Source organism: Rhincodon typus, chromosome 12, assembly GCF_021869965.1.
Source record: "Rhincodon typus isolate 14 chromosome 12, sRhiTyp1.1, whole genome shotgun sequence".
Lineage (NCBI taxonomy): Eukaryota > Metazoa > Chordata > Chondrichthyes > Orectolobiformes > Rhincodontidae > Rhincodon > Rhincodon typus.
Window position 1 is genome coordinate 37,284,805 of NC_063343.1, and position 22,694 is coordinate 37,307,498.

General features: G+C 41.8%; 1 protein-coding gene across 1 annotated transcript in view; it reads left to right on the forward strand.

The window, feature by feature from the left end:
• LOC109932964 (electrogenic sodium bicarbonate cotransporter 1-like) overlaps nucleotides 1–22,694 on the forward strand; it is a 108,923-nt gene that overhangs the window by 67,467 nt on the left and 18,762 nt on the right. The window contains exons 17-19 of the mRNA XM_048603419.1: nucleotides 10,551–10,623; nucleotides 10,732–10,800; nucleotides 19,175–19,348. Coding sequence (XP_048459376.1) covers nucleotides 10,551–10,623; nucleotides 10,732–10,800; nucleotides 19,175–19,348 — 316 coding nt within the window. The remainder of the gene's footprint in view (nucleotides 1–10,550; nucleotides 10,624–10,731; nucleotides 10,801–19,174; nucleotides 19,349–22,694) is intronic.

Here is a 22,694-nt window from a genome sequence, read left to right on the forward strand (position 1 = left end):
GAACTGAAGGAAGACAAATCTCCAGGACCTGATGGCCTGAATGCAAAAATTTTAAAGGAAGTGGCTGCTAATGAAGTATTCCAGATCTTGTGGATTCGAGGTGTGTTCCAGTGGATTGGAAAACAACCAATGTGATACTCTTGTGCCAGAAGGGAAAGCAGGAAACTGTATAGGTCAGGTTTTAATTTGATCTGATTTATTATTATTGTCACATATACCAAGATACAGTGAAAAAGTATTGTATTCCGTGCTAACCAGACAAATCATACCTTGCATGAGTACATCGGGGTAATAGAACAGAATGTAGAATATAGTGTTGCATCTACAGAGAAGGTGCAGAGAAAGATTAACTCTAATATATAAGAGGTCCTTTCATAAGTCTGATAACAGTGGGAAAGAAGCTGTTCTTAAATGTGTTGGTAGTTAAGCGAACATTCAGTTAACCTAATGTCGATCATTGAAAAAAATACTGGAGTCCATTATTAAGAAAGAAATAGCAGGTCATTTCAAAAAGTTTAACACTGTCAAACAGAGTGAAATTTGTTCTGTGAATGGGAAACTATGTTTGGCAAATTTTCTAGAGTTCTTTGAAGATATAACAAGCAGTATTGATATAGTGTATTTGGATTTCTGGAAGGCATTCTATAGTGTGTTACATAAAAGTTTATTGCAAAAGATAGGAGCTCACAGTAGTGGAGGTACCGTATTAAAATAGATTGAGGATTGGTTAACACTGTAAAGATAGATTTGGGATTAATGGGGGTTTTGCAGGTTGGAAAGTCATAATTAGTTTGGGACGGCATAGTAGCTCAGTGGTTAGCACTGCTGCTTCACAGTGCCAGGGATCTGGGCTCGATTCCACTCTTGGGCAACTGTATATGTGGAGTTTGGACATTCTCACTGTGTCTGCATGGATTTCCTCTGGGCACTCCAGTTTCTTCCGACATCCAAAGATGTGCAGGTTGGGTGGATTAGCCATGGAAAATACAGGGTCACAGGGATAGATTAGAGGAGCTGGGTCTGGGTGGGATGCTCTTTGGAGCATCAGGGTGAACTTGATGGGCTGAATGGCCTGTTTCCATACTGTTGGGATTCTAGGATTGTATAATGGAATGCAATGAGGATTGGTCATCGGGCCTGAATTATCTACTATCCTTTTTAATCACGTGGAGGCAGAGTGTAATGTGTCCAAATTTTCTGATAGTACTAAAATAACTGGAAAGGCATTAGGTGTTAAGGACAAATGGAATCTGCAAGGCAAAAGCTTGACAGATGGAGTCTAATGTCAGAAATTGTGAGGTCATACGCTTAGGATGAATTAAAAGACAGACCATTATTTAAATGGAATGGACCGTACGATTTAAGAACAGAAATAGGCTATTTGGCCCATTGAGTCTGCTCTGCTGTTCAGTCATGCCTATTATGTTTCTCAAACCCATTCTCTTGCCTTCTCCCCAGAACCCTTGATCCCTTCTTGAACCTGCTATTTAAATACACTCCATGATTTGGTTTCTACAATCTTCTGTGGCAGTGAGTTCCACGGATTCACTGACATTTGGCTGAGGAAATTCCTCCTTATCTCAGTTCTAAAGGGTTATCCCTTCATTCTGAGACTGTGCCCTTGTGTCCTAGTCTCTCCTACTAGTGGAAACATCTTTTTCATGTCTACTCTATCCAAACCTGTCAATATTCTGTAAATTTCAATGGGATCCCCCTTTCTCCTTCTAAACTCCGTCGAATACAGACACAGAGTCCTCAACTGCTCCTCTTATGAAAAGCCCTTCACTCTTGGGATCATTCTTGTAAACCTTCTCTGGACACCCTCCAAGGCCAGCGCATTCCTTCCTTAGACAGAGGGCCCAAAACTGTGCATATGAATCCATATGTGGTCTGACTAGAGTCTTATGCAGCTTCAGCAGTGTATCTCTGCTCGTATATTCTTGCCCTCTTGAAACAAATGCTAACATTGCATTTACCTTCCTAACCGCCAATTGAACATGCATGGTAACCTTAGGAGTCCTAGTTCAGGATTGTCTAAGCTTCCTTTTGTGCTTCAGATTTCCAAAGCCGTTCTTTGTTTAGAAAATGGTCTATACCTCTATTCTTCCAACCAAAATGTATAACCTCACGCTTTCCCACATGGTAAACCATCTGCCACTTCTTTGCCCACTGTCCTAGCCTTTCCAAGTCCTTCTACAGCCTCCCCACTTCCTCAACACTATCTATCCCTCCACCTATCTTTGTGTCATCTGCAAACATAGCAACAATGCCCTCAATTCCTTTGTCCAGATCATTAATGTATAATGTGAATAGCTATGGTCCCACCTTGAACCCTGCAGAACTCCACTAGTCACCAGCTGCCATCCTGAAAAAGATGCTTTTAATCTTTCATCCATGCCAGTATCTTGCCACTAACACCATGGGCTCTTGTCTTATTTAGCAGTCTCCTGTGTGGCACCTTGTCAAAGGCCTTCTGGAAATCCATGTTCCGTCGATCACGTTCTCTGGTTGTCCGTTGTCTGACTTGCTCATTGCTTTCTGAAAGAATTCTAAAGATTTGTCAGGCATGACCTCCCCTTGATGAAGCCATGCTGACTCAGCCCTATTATACCATGCACTTCCAAGTACTCTGTAATCTCATCCTTAGTAATGGACTCTAAAATCTTGCCAACAACCAAGGTCAGACCAACCATCAATAATTTCCCACCTGTTGCCTCCCTCCCTTTTTATATGACTAATGTAACACCCCTGTTTTATAGTCCTCTGAGACCCTCCTTGACTTCAGTGATTCCTGAAAGATCACCACCAATGCCTCTACAATTTCCTCAGCTATCTCCTTCAGAACTCTGGGGTGTAGTCCATCTGGTCTGGGTGATTTATCTGCCTTCAGGCCTTTCAGTTTCCCAGCACTACCTCTGCAGTAATAGCCACTACGCTTACCTCTGCCCCTTGATTCTCTTCAAGGTCTGGTATGCTGTTGGTGTCTTCCACTGTGAAAACTGATGAAAGTGCTTATTCAGTTCCTCTGCTATTTCTTTGTTTGCCATCACTAATTCTCCAGCCTAATTTTCCAATGGCCCAATGTTCACTCTTACCTCTTATACCTTATACATATCTAAAAAAACTCTTGCAGTCTTGTTTTTGTATTACTAGCTAGCTTACCCTTCCTTTTTCAGTTGTCTTCTGCTGATTTTTAAAGGCTTCCCAATCCTTTGGCTTCTACTAATCATCAGCGCATTGAATGCTTTGTCTTTTATTTTTCTGCTGCTCTTGACTTCCCTTGTCAGCCATGGTTGCCTTGTATGTTTCCCTTAGTATGTTTCTTTTCCCTTGGGATGAATTTCTGCTGGGCCTCCTGAATCACCCCCAGAAACCCCTGCTCAGCCCCACTTCCAATCAATTCAAGCCAGTTCCTCTCTCATGTCTTTGTGGTTATCTTTATTCATTTATAATACTGTTATATTTGATTCAAACTTCTCCTTCTCAAACTGCAGGGTGAATTCTATTGTGTTATGGTCATTGTCACCTTAAGCTTCACTTTACGCTTCCTAATCAAATCTACCCCATTACATATCACCAAGCCCAGAATTACTTGTTCCATAGTGGGCTCTACTGCAAGTTGCTCCGAAAATCTTGTAGTCATTCCACAAATTCCTATTTTACCAACCTGTTCTGTGACCAACCTGATTTTCTGAGTCCACTTGTATACTGAAGTCTCCCATGATTATTGTAATAATATCTTTCTTACCTGCCCTTTCTATCTCCTGATTTATTTTCTTCCCCACATCCTGACTACTGCTAGGAAGCCTGTACATAACTCCCATCAGGTTTTCCCTTGCAGGTTCCTCAAGTCTACCCACACAGATTCTTTACCTTTCAACTCTATATCACTTCTTGCTATTGATTTCTTTCTATTTCTCATTAACAAGGCAACCCTACCTCCTCTGCCCATCTGCTTGTCCTTTTAAAAAGATGTGTATCCTTGGATATTTAGCTACCAACCCTGATCCCCTTACAGCCACATCCCTATAATACCCACAACATCGTACCCACCAATTTCAAATCATGCTACAAATTCTTGTATCTTGTTTCATAGACTTTGCACAGTTAGGTATAACATCCTCAGTCCTGTGTTGAACCCTCCCCCACCACAACTCTTCCGTTATCTGCTGTGGTTGAAGTTAGAATCATGATGCTTTGCTCAGTCTCTGTCCAATTGCTTGTTTTGCAAACTTTAATAACGTCTCCTGAGCACCACTAACTTAATCCCCACCCTGCCTCCTCCACCGCCCCTCAACTAGTTTAGTGGAATGAGAGAGACTGTAAAGTGCATGTACAGAGGCATTTAGGCTTTCTTGCGTGTGAAGCTCAAAATAGTAACATACAGGTGTGATAAATAATTAAGAATGCAAGAGGAATTTTGGCCTTTATTAATGAGGTTGCAGTTTAAAGATAAGGAAATCTTGTTACAAACAGGGTGTTGTTGGACCACTGAGTACAGTTTTGGTTCCTGTATTTAAGAAAGAATATATTGGTACTGGGGCAGTTCAAAAGACATTCACTAGGCTGATTTCTGGCTTGAAGGAGTTGACTTGTTGGAAATGGCTAAACAGAATATGCCTTTATTCATTATGATTTGGAGGAATGAGGGGGATCTTATTTAAAGACACAAGATTTTGAGGGGTAACACAGTGTGGAGCTGGATGGCACAGCAGGCCAGGCAGCATTAGAGGAGCAGGAAAGCTGACGTTTTGGGTCAGGACCGTTCTTCAGATATGGCTATTTCTGAAGAAGGGTCCCACCCGAAACGTCAACCTTCCTGCTCCTCGGATGTTGCCTGGCCTGCTGTGCTCCTCCAGCTCCACACTGTGTTATCTCTGACTCCAGCATCAGCAGTCCTTACTATCTCTGAAGATTCTGAGGGGGCTTGGCAGCTTAAATGTTGAGAAGATGTCTCCACTGGTGGGGGAGTCTTAAACTAGAGACATAGTAACAGAACAAGGGGACACTCAATTTAAACTGAGACGAGAAGGGATTTCTTCTCTAAGGGTAGTCAATGTCTTAAATTCTCTGTCCTAGACAATTGTGAATGCTGGATCGCTGAAAGTATTTAACAGAGGAGGTAGATTTTTGAAATATTGGAGTTGAGGGCTATGAGGAGTTGGCATAAAAGAGGAGTTGAGGCCTGGGGCAGCTCGACCATGAGCTTATAGAATGACAGTGTAGTCTTGAGGGACTGAATAGCCTTCTCATCCTATTTTGTATGTTCTCAGTCCTTAAAACTTACTGAGGCACTATGATGGGATGGATGACATTGCACTGTGTAGATAAATTCTCATATTTGTATAAAAGCTATTGTTTTGACTCTATGTCTGTTTATTTAAGTCTCTATGTGGCCCTGAATATAACAGTTCCAGCATGATGCCTAAATTCACCTCCCTCCAGGAAGTACCATGGATCAGTGTTTGTGCTGAGAGCCTGCTGCAGCATGTGAAAGCAAGATGAACAAGACAATGGGTGCTGCTGACACCATTGAGCCTTGTCCTACAACATTCCTATTCTTTCTATGACCTCTATGTCCAAAAGCATTGGTTTGCCTGAGGTGGTCAGCAATGTTTGGTGCAGAGCGATATAAAGCACACAGATAGCCTTGAGCATCAGTCTTCTGGCCTAAATTATCTACTAGACTTATTCATTCTCTCTTAAGTGCCTCACTACGATGGAAGCTGCAGCTCCCTCCCTCACAGCTTAGAGACAATTACCCCATTCCCTCTCAGTTTGCTCACAGTCATTTCCTTTCTCGTTGTGTACTTTTTTGGTTTCCTCCATGACGGAAAGCAATGGTGATCTTTCTTTGGCCAGCCTTTGCCTTTATGTGTCAGTGAGATCCCAAACATTGAAATATCCAGTTTTCCTTCCTATTGGCCCTTCCATTGGACCTCAACAGCTTCACACCTCCCTAGCTCTCCACCCAACCCATCTACATGGGCCTACAACTTTCCAGCGCATGGCACATGAGGGGACTGGGCCTGGTATGTGTCCCCCTTGAAGCCAGAGTGCCCCTGACCATGAATAAGTCCACTTCCCATATAATCACCCCCTGCCTTTCCATGCTTTACCATATACCCCCCCTTGCACACTGTTCCCCCCTTCACTATTGTCATCCTCCCTTCTGGCTTTCCCACAATCCTCCCAATCCAACCTGCAGCCCCCAATCCTGAAAAGTAGGCTCCCAAGTCTCCTTCCCACAGCAGCAGCTTTTGTGGATGGACCTGATGGACTGACAATGCCCCACCCCTTCTGAGCAAATGTAATGGACCGCCTTGGATGAAAAGTGGCCAGACTCCAGACTGGTAGCTGTACATTTCCCAGACTGCATTAGTCCTACCTTCCTCGACTGGCTGCTATCGAGCCAGAGGGCTGACTGTAACCCATTTCCTAGCCTGCAGAAGCTTGGACCCTCTGAATGAATCACCCTGAATGGATGGCTGACTGTGGCCAATCCTCTGGACTGGGAGCAGAGACTGTCCTTGTTGTACTGTGCTGGGAGCCCCTGCCCAACAGGTATCTCCATAGACTTTGGTGAAGACTACTCCCCTAAGACATTGAGACATGACTTGCTGCACATGCCAGCACATAGTCAAGGTGTGAGATCGATTTAGCACACTGCTGTACACTAATATATGTGTCTCTTTGACTGAGGACTGTTGACTAGAAAGGCAAGCTGCCTGTATGTGTGGCTATGCTAACTGGCAAGGCAAGGCATGGATGTTGCAAATATGCAAGTAGATGCTTAGAGAGCAAATGTTAACAAAGGCAGGGAAAAGTGCTAAGATACAGCCTGGACCTTTGCATTAACCAAGTACATGTTCATATAGTGTCCCTGCTGTAGCCTTTCAATGCCAGTTGCTCATGTATCCTACAATGTGAGCCTGTGTTTTCTAAGTGGCCAGAAAGTGGATCAGAGAGGTGCCATGATGGTCACGAGAGGCTGTCTAATGTCAGATGCCCATATCCATGAACGTGGGGTACATGTGACTGGTGCCCATGGATTGTGCCTTGAGATGCTGGCTCATGCTGAACAACATGGAGGCTGTTCAGAACGGGCAGTGAACTGAAGTTGCCAGATGTCCATTTTGACTTCCATTTCAAGATTTCTCAATGTGCAGTTTGTTCAGCACATTTGGGGTAAGATAGGAAGCTGAATATCAATAAGTGAGTTGGAGCATTAATAAGATATTTAACAAGCAATAATCCTCCTGACTTGGCAACTCGCCGCTAGTCGGGGGGAAACTTGCCTCATTGCTCAGTAAAACATAAGAGAGAGTGAGTTATTCCCAATGTTGAGGTGAGCCTTTTGCCAGACTCCTCGTCTGCTTCTGCCATAAATTTCACCAAAGCCCATACTGCTCAGACCCCTTTAAGATTTAACAAGCGATTGAGTTTTAAAAAATGTACCTGGGGGCTAGTTGAGGTGCTGCTCGTGGCTCCACACAAAGGGTAATAGAGATTTAGAACTCTCTCACAAAAGCTACCGATACTGCGACCATCGGAGTTTTCAACTATAGATTTTTGTTTGTTAACATATCCAGGGAAATGGAGCTGTGATTCAGAACCATTATGATCTAATTGGATGAGGAGGCAGGCTGATAGCTTACTCCTGCACTAAGGAAGGGGCTACACTCCAAAAGCTTGCATTTTCAAATAAACCCATTGGACTATAACCTGGTGTCATGTGATTTTTGACCTTGTCCACCCCAGTCCAAAACCGGCATCTCCACTTCATGGAGACAACCGAAGAAAAAGTTAAGTGAATACTGCAAGAAAGTTGAAGGCTCTGACATTTCAATACTATGACAGCTCATACTTTAAATAATTCATGAATCCTTTTTGTCGGTCCCGAGGATCAGGCTTATAAGCCAATTCTATAATAATGTGTTAAAGGAATTATCAATGTAAAGTATAGTGGCTTAGAAATTAGATCATGATAAATTGGTCTATTGATAGTGACAATGAGCTGTAAACATAGATCATTGCTGGGAGACAGCTTGCTGGTCACAGTGGGGAGCAAGATTTTGGAGGATGCTGCCTTATGGTAGATTTGGGTGGGAAGGATGTAATTATGAGAGGGACAAACACAGGGTATCTGCAGCCCACAATTTTAAATTGAAGATGTGATAAGCACTTCTCTTTCTAGCTTCAAACTCACGTTTTTATTTTTGTATTGTATGACTGGAAGCTGCATTGATCTTGTCTGAAGACCATTTGTTTTCATCTGAAAAAAACTGACTGCAGTACACATGGTACATGGTACTCTCAATTGGTAATCTTTTACGAAAGGGTCTGAAAAGGGCATTCAGCCCTCTATTTGTATGGGCCCAATGGCAGTCTCAAGTGGGTGCCCTAGACAGGAGTAGGACGTCATTATCAATATTACTTGCAAAACATACCCATTGCAGATGGATCACACACATCCGCTACTCCAAATGGAATCCTTTGCTTGCCATTTTTGTTGATAATTATGTTGCATAATTATATGATCAAAGGTTTGCCAAATTTGTTTTAGATAGTATCATAGAGTCATGGGGATATACACGGAAACAGACCCTTCATAACAACTTGTCCATGCCGACCAGATATCCTAAATAAAACTAGTCCCATTTGCCAGCATTTAGCCTACATCCCTCTAAACCATTCCTATTCATATACCCATCTAGCTGCCTTTTAAATGTTGTAGTTGTACCAGCCTCCACCACTTCCTCTGGCAGCTCATTCCATACAGGGACCACCCTCAGTATGAAAATGTTGCCCCTTAGATCCTTTTAAGTCCTTCCCCTCTCACATTAAACCTATGCCCTCTAGTTTTGGACCCCCACTCCCAGGGAAAAGACCTTGTCGATTTACCTATCCCTGCCCTTTATAATTTTATAACCCCCTGTGAGGTCACCTCTCAGCCTCCAACGCTCCAGGGAAAATAGCCCCAGTCTATTCAGCCCCTGCCTATAGCTCAAACCCTCCAATCCTAGCAATATCCTTGTAAGTCTTTTCTGAATCCTTCCAAGTTGGACAATATCCTTCCTATAACAAGGAGATCAGAATTGCATGCAGTATTCCAAAAGTGGCCCAACCAATGTCCTGCACAACCACAACATGACCTCCCAACCCCAATACTCAATGCACTGACGAATAAAGGCAAGCGTACCAAACACCTTCCTTACTATCCTATCTACGTGTGAGTCCACTTTCAAGGAACTATGAACCTGGACTCCAAGGTCTCCTTGTTCAGCTACACTCTCCAGGACCTTACCACCAAATGTACAACTCCTGCGCTGATTTGCCTTTCCAAAATGCAGCACCTCTTGTTTATCTAAATTAAACTCCATCTGCCACTCCTCAGCCCATTGGACCATCTGATCAAGATCCTGTTGCACTAATAGGTAACCTTCTTCACTGTCCGCTGCACCTCCAATTTTGGTCTCATCTGCAAGCTTACAAATCATACCTCCTATGTTCACATCCAAATCATTTAGATAAATGACAAAAAGCAGTGGACCCAGCACTGATCCTTGTCACAGGCCTCCAGTCTGAAAAGTAATCCTTCACCATCACCCTCTGTCTTCTACCTTTGAGCCAGTTCTGTATCCAAATAGCTCCCTGTATTCCATGTGATCTAACGTTGCTAACTAGTCTACCGTGAGGAACTTTGTCAAATGCCTTAATGAAGTCCGTATAGATTACATCAACTACTCTGCCCTCATCAAACCTCTTTGTTACTTCTTCAAAAAACTGAATCAAGTTATTGAGATACGATTTCCCACGCACAAAGCCATGATGACTATCCTAGTCAGTCCTTGCCTTTCCAAATGCATGTAAATACTGTCCCTCAGGATCCCCTCTAACAACTTGCTACTACCGATGTCAGGCTCGCCGGTCTATAGTTCCCTGGCTTTTCCTTGCCACCTTTCTTAGATAATGGCACAACATTAGCCAACCTCCAGTCTTCTGGCACCTCATCTGTGCCTATCGATGATACAAATATCTCAGAAAGGGGCCCAGCAATCACTTCCTTAGCTTCCCACAGAGCTCTAGGGTACACCTGACCAGGTCCTGGGGATTTATCCACCTTTATTGCGTTTTAAGACATACAACGCCTCCTCTGCTGTAATATGGACGTTTTTCAGGAAGTTGCTATTTATTTCCCCACTTTCTCTTTCTTCCATATCCTTCTCCACAGTAAATACTGATGCAAAATACTCGTTTAGTATCTTCCCCTATCTCCTGCAGTTCCACACATAGGTGGCCTTGCTGATCTTTAAGGGGCTCTATTCTCTCCATAGTTACCCTTTTGTCCCTAATGTATTTGTCGAATCCCTTTGGATTCTCCTTAACCCTATATGCCAAAGCTATTTTATCTGCACTGTTTTTACGTAAATCAATGTAATTTCTCATCTATGTAAATCTATGCTAAAGTTCCAGGATTAAGAAAAGATTTGTTCCTATTTAAATGGAAAAGTTAAGTGTATTACTTTGTTCCTGTGTGTGTTTTATAGAGAACAGAGAGTGACTGGGCTGCTTGTTTTCATCCTCATTGGCTTATCACTCTGTTTGGCTCCAATTCTTAAGGTGATAATTCCACAACAGTTATATTTAAATTTATAAACCTTGTTAATTATGAATTTTGATAGTGTTTTTTAAAAAAGCAATCAATGATTAATTTCTGCTGCCTCTTAGTATATCCCATTGCCAGTCCTGTTTGGAATCTTTCTGTACATGGGCGTGTCCGCTCTCAGCAGTGTTCAGGTAAGCAGATTTGCTTTTTGATTCTAGACATTATTTTTATCTCCAGTGGAAAATGTAACTGTGCTTCTCATTATGCTGCTTTTTTTGTAATGAAAACTAAAACCCCCCAAAGACTTGCACATGTATTTTATCACTTACTGAAACCTTGAATGGATTTTACAGTCCCGAGGGGGCGAGAGAGTTGGTGGGATGGATGCTATGGCGGTGGGATGGATGCTATGGCGGTGGGATGGATGCTATGGCAATGTGCTGTGCCCACTACCTATCTGTGTCCACTGCCATTTTACCAGTGGCAGGGAGTGTGTCTCTTCTGTAGGGTTAATTCAGGTCATTTAAGTAATTTATGGGGTTACTGGATGAGTCATCCAGATGCGTGATCCACTAGAGATATAAATTCAAACCCCACTTAGATTGCTGGGGAATTTAAATTCTATTAAATAAATCTGGAATTAAAAAAGCTAGAATCAATAATGATTGTGAAGCAACTGAATTCTTGCAAATATCCATCCATGTCACTGAACCCCCTCACATGGCAAAGTCCCATTCTCCCTTGGAATGGCCTGTACGTGACTTAATTGAGCTGCGAGATATATTCAAGCAAGTGGTTCACCACCATATTCTAAAGCAAATAAAAAGTAGCAACAAATGCTAATGTTGCCTATGATATCCACATCCCATGAAGATAATGAAGAGAAAGATGGGCTGAAAAATGGAGAGGCTCTGTTCAATGAGAGTTGTGGAGAGCGAATTTTCCACCAATGATAAAGGAAATGGGTGTAATTTGTCTATGTACAGAGGCTAGAGAGGATGGTAGGAAAAACAAATGTTGGAAATGGGACCATATTGAACAGTTAATGCAAAGGGAGAAGGAAAAGTTTTGTGTGTAAACATTTTGTCTGCAATTTAAAGTAAGATTTTTAGGTTTTCTTCCTTTATTGAAATTCCACTGACTTTAATTCTCAGGATCTTTGCAGTATTAGCTTCCAATTGATTGGCAAAATGTATATGTTAGTAACTGTGGATATCCGGCTTCAGAGTCTGAAGTGCATTTGATTAGTCTAAGACAAAAATGCCAGTTATTGACACAATAACAAAATAGGGCTGACTGGAAGCCATGGGGAGTGGCATGGGGATTCATTCAGAATCAATGAGACTGTGCTTTCCTGGATGACTGGGGCGGTGTCTGTGGAATGTGGAACATGTACAAGTGGGACGGTCTGCACCCAAACCAACATCCTTGCGGTTAAGTTTGCTGGTGCTGTTGGGAGGATGTGTGTGTCCAAGAATGAGACTGATTCTGAAGGGCAGTCCACGGTAAGTCTGATGTTGGGATGAAACTTGTTGATATCATTGTGTAGTCATTTCAAAGATTCCTTGCTGTGAGTCCAAGGGAAGAAAATGTCATCAATGTGTTTGATGTACAGCATTGGTCGGAGGTCCTGCACAGCAAAGAAGTCTTGCTCGAATTTGTGCATGAAAATGTTGGTGTTATTGGGATGCAGATTTGGTCCCCATGGCTGTTCCATGTGTCTAGATGAAGAACTGGTTGTCAAAGATGAAGACGTTGTGGTTGAGGATGAAGTGGATGAGTTGTAGGATGGCGTCTGGAAATTGGCAGTTGTTGGTATTATGAGGCTGTTGCAATGATGCCATCATTGTGGGGGATTCTGGTATAGAGTGCCAAAACGTCCATTATGACAAGGAATGTTCCTGGTTCGACCAGTCTGTGGGTGCTGAGTTTCTGTAAGAAGTCTATACAGGCAGTGTCACAACAGAAGCTGAGGGTTCCCTGTATAATGGGTTTCAAGATGCCCTCAACACAGCCAGAGAGGTTCTCACACAGGGTCCCATTGCCTGATACGATGGGACGTCCAGGTGTGTTGGCTAGGATACAGATTCTTTGAAATGATTTGAGGTAACCTTTTTACACCAATATGTGAAAGGTCCAACAAGGGATGATGCAGTGCTGGACTTAGGGAAACGAAGCCAATCCAATGGTCAAGATGGCAGTGGGGCCATATTTTAGTGGAAGTGACCATAACAAAGGGTTTTGGATTGGGAGGAGGCAGATTTTTTTGAAAAATAGGGTAGGATAGGACCAAAGTTGACTGGGAACAGCTACTTGTGGCTAAATCCACAGCTGAACAATGTGGAGTGTGTTCAAAAAAGGAATTGTGTAAAGTACAGACCCAACATGTTCCCTCCGTTCCCTGATGGAGGGGCACCCACTGAGAGCCTTTGCTGCTGACCCTGTAACCCACCCTCTCTCTCCCATGCTGTGATAGATCTTGTACCAGCAGCTACCACCACCTTACACATGATGCTGCCACGCATAGAACCATCAGCCTTTGTTGGTCAGTAGCTCTTGGCAGGCATGACCTCTGTCACTGGTGTCCTTGATCCCAGTGAAGGTCTCTCACTGTGTGATTCTCTCATAATGTGGCTGGCCTTCCTTCAGACAAAACTCCTGTCACCTCCATTAAACACTGCTCTGAATGTGTGGAGTGGATGGATGTGAGCTAACACTTGGCAGAGACTTAGAGTACTCATTCCTCCAAAGCAAGCAAAGGCCTGCCCTATTTGTGCTTTCAGAACTGAATTTTAAACGTGTGCTCGGATTCCTGTTAGTGCCCTTTAAATGATCATCATTAGTAAGTAAGAATAGTAAAATTAAACTAAACTGAAAATTGCAGTTCATTCTGCAGCAGTGAATTTATCTTGTCTACACTCAACTTCTTTTTAAAATATTTATCAATGTGGTGATGTGATTTTCACTACGTAGTTTTAACTCTGTTTGAAAAAGAGGGTGTAACTTTTACCTCACATGGAATATTTGTATGAAGCAAACTTCTGGATAGGGCTTCCTTTACCCTTCATTTATTTTCTCTCCCCTCCCACACCCTACTCCAGCCCCAGACATTTTATTTAATACTTTATTTTTATTTTTGTCTCACTTTGTACAACTCTGTATTCTTCAGCTCAAGAAACCAGGCAACAAAACTATTCCCAGATCTTGGGCAGTGCATCTGGTCATTTGATAGTCTGTAAGATGTCTGGGAATGCTGAGTTGCCAAGTTCCACTTTAGTGGAAATTGCCCGGCCTCCACTCAGCACAGTTGAGATGGGAAAGTCAGAACATGATAATTGTGGTGCAAGCTGTAGTTTGAGCGTTTAACAGCTGTCATGCTAATAGGTAGAATTCACCATCACAAGGTCAGATAATGCTACATCCCATGAAACTGGGAAGTAAGGCTAAGAATGTTCTAACGGAGTCCTGTTGAACCCCTTGACTCAGTAAATTACGTAAATATTTAATAAATGTTCATTAGTTTGCACTAGTATTGTTTCCAGTCTTACCCAGTCATGTATAAACCCAATGTTCCCGACTCATAGCACAGCATTTTAAATTACTATCATGCTCCACCACTTTCAGTTTCTTGCTTACATTTTTTAAAATTTCCCACTATATTTTTGTCCTGTTTTGAAAGTGTTTGCTTTTCATATGTTGGCTTATTTTAACTTTTTGCCAACATTTACTGTTCCTTACTTTGGGAGGTTACTTAGCAAGCTGTAAAAGGTGAGAAAGTAGGAAATTGAGAGTACGTAGATCTGATTTTCCTTCACACATCTCCTCATCCACTTGAATTCAGGTAGAGTGCTTTCCAATTTGACCTTAACTGAAATCTGATATTTTGTGTTCCCAAAAATATTTCTTTCTTTTGTTGTACCTTTCTTGGAAGTGAAACATGAAGGGTGCTACGTGTGACATTGAGCATCAGATAATGTATTGGATGAGTCCCAGAATTAATACAACTCCATTTCACTTGAGGGCCCATCCACATAACATGATCTGAAAGTGAGAGATACCTGATATACAAAGTTATGAATTGATTTGCTGGTTAGGCCTCTTCCTTTCTGTACCTTTTAAATTACTGTGCTGTTCTTGCTTCTTCATTTAATAACTGTTTCTGCACTGTTTGGAACTTGGGCAAAGGAAGGTATTGAACTTGGAACAAAAACAAAGTTGCTGGAAAAGCTCAGCAGGTCTGGCAGTATCCGTGAAGAAAAAAAAGAGTTAACATTTCGGGTCTGGTGACCCTTCCTTAGAACAGAGGTATTGAACTTGCCTGTCTTGTAGCTAGTTAAAGCTTAGCACTTTGTATTGCTATAGTTTTAAAAACTCCCGAGTATGAAACAATGCACATTCTGGTTGTGTAGCTCTCCATTGGCTGAGTCTAAAAAAAAGAATGTAGAGGACACTACATCTTCAGATACTTCATTCACATTCACCCATATGCTAACGTTTGTTCATAGAGAGCTCAGGTTTTTTCCAGTGCAGAGACAGCTGTACCACTGACTATAATTGTTACTGCTGGGTTTGAACTTCAATGCAGAGACCACCTTCTGGATAAATGCAGAAGAAATTTTTGTCACACTTTGCACATCAATTCATAATTGTGTCCAGTAGGTATTGCCAAAACCAGAGATTTCAACACATTTCGTGCGAAAAGCAATTAACAGCTTTAACAAATTCTCCGACTCTTTTATATGACTGGATTCAAAACACCGCATTTGAGCTCAAACTTGTTCTTCTCCCAAATGTACCTCCAATCATGAACAGAAACTGCTGACGTCCCACCAGCGTGCGCATGACACTTGACCACAGGGACAGAATCAGGCTCATTTTTAAAACAACTTCCCTCTTTTACTTATCCTGTATTATCCTTCCAGTCTTTTTTGGAGAACAAGGAAGATCTAAGGGATAATTTTTTAGGAGACCAAGGGTATGTTCCACAACTACACCTCACCTCAGGTGAACTGTGTCATCCAGAAGGAGAATAGCTCAGAGGCAATCTAATATAACCCTAATATTCACCTGGGATTATGTGAAATTCACGTTTAACATCCTGAATTGGAAATGTTTTTGCTTCAACTAATAGTCAAGGCGTGTAAAATGGCCGTTTACTGCTGCGCCCTCAAAGAGAGCAGCCTACAAATGGACTCATTAATGTTCTAACGGAGTCCAGTCGAACCTTGACTCTGTAAATTATGTAAATATTTAATAAATGCTGATTAGTTTGCACTAGTATGTTTTGCAGTCTTCACCCAGTCATATACTGTACACAACCCAAATTGCATAGCACATCGTCTTAAATTACTGCTGGGTTCCACCACGTTCAGTGTGACCCAGATATTCACCTGGGATTATGTAAAATTCACCTTCAACATCCTGAAGTGGAAATGTTTTGATTCAATTTATAGTCAAAGCCTGTGAAATGATAGTTGCCTGCTGTGCCCTTCAAATGGAGGAGCCAGGACAAGGAAAGGCTGCAAGAAGCTGAAGCAGATGATGCAGCCAATAATAGACGAAAAATACTGCCTGAAGAAGCTAGCAGGCCATCCTCCTGAAAAATGCAGCACAAACTGATCCCCAGTGGGATCACTCTGAAATGTGAATGACTGGGGAACTGTTTGCTGGATCTTTCTTCAGAAGCACTCCAATCACAACAAGTATGTTTTATATTCAGACAGATCAGCAATTGGCAAGATTTCCTGCATGACAGGCCAAGTTTACAGTGATGAAGAATACAGGAACTTAGTAAAAGGACTAGTTCAGAATGTACAATATTTGCCTGACATAACAAGGTGTTAGACCGTCTAGGCCCGAAACATCAGCCTTCCTGCTCCTCTGATGCTGCTTGGCCTGCTGTGTTCATCCAGCTTTACACCTTGTTATCTCAGATTCTCCAGCATCTGCAGTTCCTACTATCTCTGAAACACTATTTACCTGCTTCCTTTTCCAAACAATTGTTGATTCCATAATTTGGCCACGAGAGTGACCACACTCACATGCCCTGCCACATCTACATATGCTGCTTGAACTTTACTCATTACAGCAGGGTGCCACCACATCCAAACTGAGACTGCCCTCCACTTCCCGATAACACAGCCAGTCTGTTCTCAGCCCTGCTGTATATTTAGGTAAGACCTGAAAGATGACTTTAAGGCCAAATAGCAACTCTTGGCACTTTGATAATCTCTCCCATAACATCAGCTTATATTGATGCAGTGTCAAAGTCACGGACTGATGCATCACATTTCTCGCTTCAGAAGAGCGTAGATTCATGGAGCACACATCAAGAACTGATTCTCCAGAAGGGATGCATTAACAGATACAGGAAGATATGTTTGACTTGAAGTATGTGAAGGACAGATGACTGACAGGAAATGCGTATTAATGCTTTAAAAACATTTTATTCTTTTATCAGATCTGAGCATCACTGGCTTGTCCAGCATTTGTTGCCCTTTCCAAATTGTTCTTAAGTGGTGACCACTTTGACTATCTTAAAGTCCATGTACTTTAAGTACATTCGGAATGCTTTCACAAAGGGACTTCCAGGATTTTAACCTAACAATACTGAAGGAACGGTTTCCAAGTCAGAATGGTGTGTAGCTTGGAGTGGGACATGCAGGTTGTGGTATTCTGCTGTCTTTGTCTTCTGGATATTTGAAAGATATTATCAGAAGAAGCTTGATGAGTTGCTGCTGTACATATTTCAATGGTGCACAGTGGTGCTATTGTCTGTCCACGGTGTGGGGAGTATACATTGAAGGTGACTGATGGGGTACCAGTCGCTGGGCTGCAATTGTCTTGGATGGTGTCACACTTCTTAGATGTTGTTAGAGCTGTGCTCCAGGTAAGGAGAGACTATTTCATTACACTGCTCACTTGTGCCAATAGTGGAGAGGCTTTAGGGGGACAGGGGGGTTACTCATTGCAGAATTCCCAGCTTCTAACCTATTATAGCCACAGTATTTATGTGACTAGTCACGTGAAGTCTGAAGAAGCTACGTTCTGGATGTTGATACAGGGGATTCAGCATTACTAAATATTTAGTGACTAAAAATCTTTGGCCCTTCTAGCTCTCTTCATCTTTAACTTTGGAGGGTAATAGGGTCATGGCAACAATCAGAATCTTCCATTTAATACACTTTCAAATAATATTACAAATAGTTTTAATCTAATAGAACTTCCTCAAATTCTGTCCACAACTTCAATTTTCAGTTTAGCACAGTTGGTAAGTTGTTCCCACACATGCATTAACCAGCACATTACGTTGAGAATTACGTTTCAATGCTAACCCATCCGAAAGAATTCCTTTTACTGCTTTCAGCTTTTATGACCATCTGAAGTTTTGTAAAAACATATATTGAGTAAATTGTGCAGTTTCCAATTGGCAATGAAAGAGTTTTGGTGAAAATAAAGCTATGATTTTACTTGTCCCCTTGCAATGGAAGCTGGAATTATTTCTGGATTTCTCCTGAAGCAAAAGTGGCTGCTTCAGGAGACACTGCCACAAGAATAACCCAACTGCTGTTTCACTCAGAACCTGTAGTCTGGAGGAGGCAGAGAGGTTGCAGACAAATTATACTGCAGTGAGAGATTTGTTCTGAATGTGTGGCATGTTTTGTTTTCATTTTATCTTTAACAGTACTGTCACACTCTGGTCTTTAATATAAGGATAGTGTCACAGAGTCCAACAATTTGTTTTGCAGTTTTAGCCAGTTTTCTGTTTTAAAGATGCTTTCACAGTAATTTCTTGTTACCGTATTTTTCCCTCTGGTCGTGCTTGCTGTGACTAATGTGCTTGCAATGAGCTTAAAAGGAAGGCAGTGGGCAGCACTCTGTCTGATCCACTCTTATGATGTGCTTTTTTATGGCAAAATAACTTTGTTTGGGAACACATTAGGTTTGATAAGCAAGGACAGTGATCTTTGTCTTTCCCAGGCTGGACCTGAAGGCAGTGTTTTCCAGCATCCTTGTACAGGAAGACAGACATCCAAGATGCACTGTCATGGTGTGATGCCTGTCATCAGCATTTAATTTAGGCGGCCTCTCACTGACTTCTGAAAGCAACGACAGATTTGTGACAAGGATTATGCCCCACAGAACTTCTGCTCTATCACAATATGTATTTTTTCTGAGATGTTTACATTTGAGAAAGACCATTCACAACTGAATGATATTATTAAGAACCCTAACTGAAGCAGGAATGTTGCTGAAGAGAATTCAGTGTTAAAGATAATTTCATTTGTTATGAATTGATTTGTGCTTACAGCAAAGTAAAACTTTCTTTGGTAAGTGAGCATTGAAACGTATGAATTTTGAAAGAAAACTAGATCCAAACCCAGTAGATTATTGGTAGAATAATCAGAGGATTGATTGTAAGGGATAACAACGGCAATGCTGACAATAAGGCAACAAAACTAAAAGGAGCAACTGAGATCGAGCATGAATGAACGAAATGCTGGAAAAAAATGAAAAATGGTAATAATCAAAGAACTATGTCTGCATTTCCCTTTTTATCGATAGTTCATGGATAGATTGAAATTGCTGTTGACGCCTGCTAAACACCAGCCTGACTTAATGTATTTACGCCATGTTCCATTGCGCCGGGTCCACCTTTTCACGTTGCTTCAGATCTTGTGTCTGGTTCTGCTGTGGGTTTTGAAATCAACAGTTGCTGCAATCATATTTCCAGTTATGGTGAGTAACAACTTTATAGACATTCTCAACATTAAATATACATTAAGCCAATTCAGACTTACTACTTGTAAAATTAACCAGGAAAATCATCCATGCATTTTACTTACAGGGACAGAATGGTAAAATTCTTAACCATTACCATTTAAGCTTTCTTTATTCCACTATCGTCTTTGTAATAGTCAGCTGTCCGATCTAGAAAGTGAACAAATTACCTTTATAATTGATTATAGGATCTGGACATTGCTTAATAGGCCAGCATTTATTGCCAATCTGTAATTGCCCTCAAGAAAGTGGTGATGAACTGATGTGATCTTTTTATTGTAGGATACTTTTGGTGGAATGCTTTGAGGTGGGAAGTTTCAGAATTTTGAGCCAGAAAGATTGGAGGAACTGTGATCTAATTCCAATTCAGAATGAAGTGAGATTTGGAGGGGAACTCAGTGGAGTTCCCATATGCCTGTTGCAATTGTTCTTCTAGGCAGTAAAGATCATGGATTCGGGAGGTGCTGTTGAATGAGCCTTTAGGATTCGCAGCAATCAATCTTGAACATGGTACATCGATGATGAAAGAAGTAAATAAGGAGGTGGCTAGGGCGCCAATAAAGCATGCTGCTTTAACCTGTATGGTGTTGGGTTTCTTGTATGTTATTGTATTTGTCCAATTCAGTGGAGAGCAATCTATTATACACCTAAGTTGTGCTTTAGAGATGATGGACAGACTTTGAAGAGTCAAGAGAGAGATTATGCACAGAATTGCCACAGCATTAAAGGAGACCATTCAGCCCTTTGAGTCCATGCTAGCTTTCTGTAGGGCAAGCAAGTCAGTCTCATTCCATGCTTCATTCCATTAACACTGCAAGATTTGTTTTTAATCCCCTCCAGTGCTTATCCACTTCCCTTTTCAAATCATTCATCATCTCTGCTTCCATCACATTTAGAGGGAGCATGTTTCAGGTCATTACCACTTACATGCACATGTCTTTGCCATAGAATTCCCAGCTTCTGACCTGCACTTGTAGCTTCAGCCTTTTTGTGACTGCTCCATTTCAGTTTCTGGTCAATGGTAAGCCACAGAATGTTGATGATAGGGGTTTCAGCAAGTGTGATCCCATTGAATGTTAAGGGGAGATGGCTATATTCTCCAGTGGTAGAGATGGTTATTGGCTAGCACTTGTGTGGTGCAAATGATGGATGCCACTGAACAGCTCACGCATATCTTTCCCACCCATCCTTGATTTTTATGGATGGAGATGGACTAGGGGCAACCTGCCTGCCTTTGCACTAATAGAGACTCTTAAAAAAGCCAATTATTGGCTGCTTCCAAAGTTTTTCATAATTTTAGGCTGATGGAAGGAGTACAAGGATGGGGGTCAATGTACAGGAGGTTAGCCTGCAGGGAACATCTCCCTCATGGGACTCCTTGCAATGGTCCCTGACTGCTTCCAGCCCCTTGAAAATCTCCAGCACCTCCTGTGTCAGCCCCAGGAGGGAGACTCCTGGACTTATCTGCATTTTGGACATTGATCACTTTGTACTGCATGATTTGGGATAATCCTCACAGTGTTCCTGCTGGTACTGTTGGCATTAGAGACTCTCTGACATGGGCTTTCCTTCCCAGTTTAAGACACAAGGCCTATCTGCAGCCAATTAATGATCTACAGGGTGGTCATCAGGAGCTTCAAGTGCATTCTTCACTGACATTTTCAATCCAAAAAATTCTGCCTGAGGTCCTCCTGAAGTTATGGAGTATGTTCAGAAACGTGTCGCTGAGTCACATACAGCATCGAGATTGCAAACAGTCTGGTTCTGTCTCAGACAGTGGGTGCTGAGAGGGATGGAGTTGACGGCTTGGGAACAGAGTTTGTTATGGAGACCAAAGACAGTGATTTCAGTCTCATCACTACCTGTTCGGAAGAAATTTCTGTGACTTAGTGTCAGACAAGCAGACCGCTTTGAGACAGAGGAGGGATTGAGCAAGTGAAGTACAATTGAGTACTGCCAATGTAAATATGAATGTATATTTCTGATGATACTGAGAGACAGCACAGAGCTGAGAAATAGGAAAGGGAAGTGTCAACCTCAGTAGTCTGTATGGGCACACAAAGCACATTAGCTAGCCATGCAGTTGATTGCCTTGCTGTCCAAAGAACACTAAACTTACTCATTAGGATCAACCATAAGGTAAAGGCCTCAACCTAAATTTCCACACTTTTTTAAATCATATTATCAAAATCAGGAAGTTTGCTCTGCATCAGAATGGGCTGGAAGTCATTTGGGTTGGATTGCCTCACCCTAATTTAATGGTTTGCTTTATCTCCTTATGTTATTGGCCTCTCTACAGTCCACCTGCTAAATCTTGACAAGGGTTGCATTACAGCTCCAGAATTCTAGCTTTTATACGCAAAGTGTTCTGGGTAAATTGGAATTAAAACCCTACGACTACCACCAGGAGCAACTGAAAGAGGTGGGGTGATACATTTGTGAGTCTGAAGAATGCGGAAAGCTTCAGTCATGATTTTCCTACCTCAGCGCAATTTTGCACTGCCTTTTCTTTTTGATTTGTTTCCTTTCTTTCTTTGGCCGGGTAAATAGTTGGAGCTGTGGCTGACAAGGGTTTGGATCTTAATGCTCTACGTCCTTAGCATCTTCAAAGGAGTAGCTAGTGAGACAATGTATGCATTGGTTTTAATTTCCAAAACTCATTTGATTCAAGGATGGTCCCACTAGATTGGAAGATAGTGAAGTAACTCTTTTATTCAATGAGGGAGGGAGATAGAAAGCAGGAAATTGCACTGTTGTTATTCCTAACATCTGTCTTAGAGAAAATGTTAAAGTCTATTATTAAAGAAGTTATAGCAGAGCATTTGGATAAGTTCAAGGTAATCAGATTGAATCAACATGGTATTGTCAAAGAGAGCTTACGTTTGGAAAATCTATTGGTGTTCTTTTAAGGAGGTAACAGATGATATAGGTAAAAGAGAAGAGGTGGATTGAACTTAGATTTCCAGAAGGCATTTCATAAGGTTCCACATAGAAGGTCACTGTGTAAAATATAAGCTTGTGTCTAAATGGTAGAATATTGGCATGGATTGAAGATTTGACAGACTACCTAACCGGAAGCAGTGATTTTTTTTGAAGGACATTACTATTCATCCCTCAGATGTGGGTGTCATTGGCTAAGCCAGCATCCCTAATTGTCCAGAGGGCTGTGAAGTGTCAATCAGATCACCGTGAGTCTTGAGTCACATGTAGACCAGACCAGGTAAGGATGGTAGACAACAAGGTGCAGAGCTGGATGAACACAGCAGGCCAAGCAGCATCATAGGAGCAGAAAGGCTGACGTTTC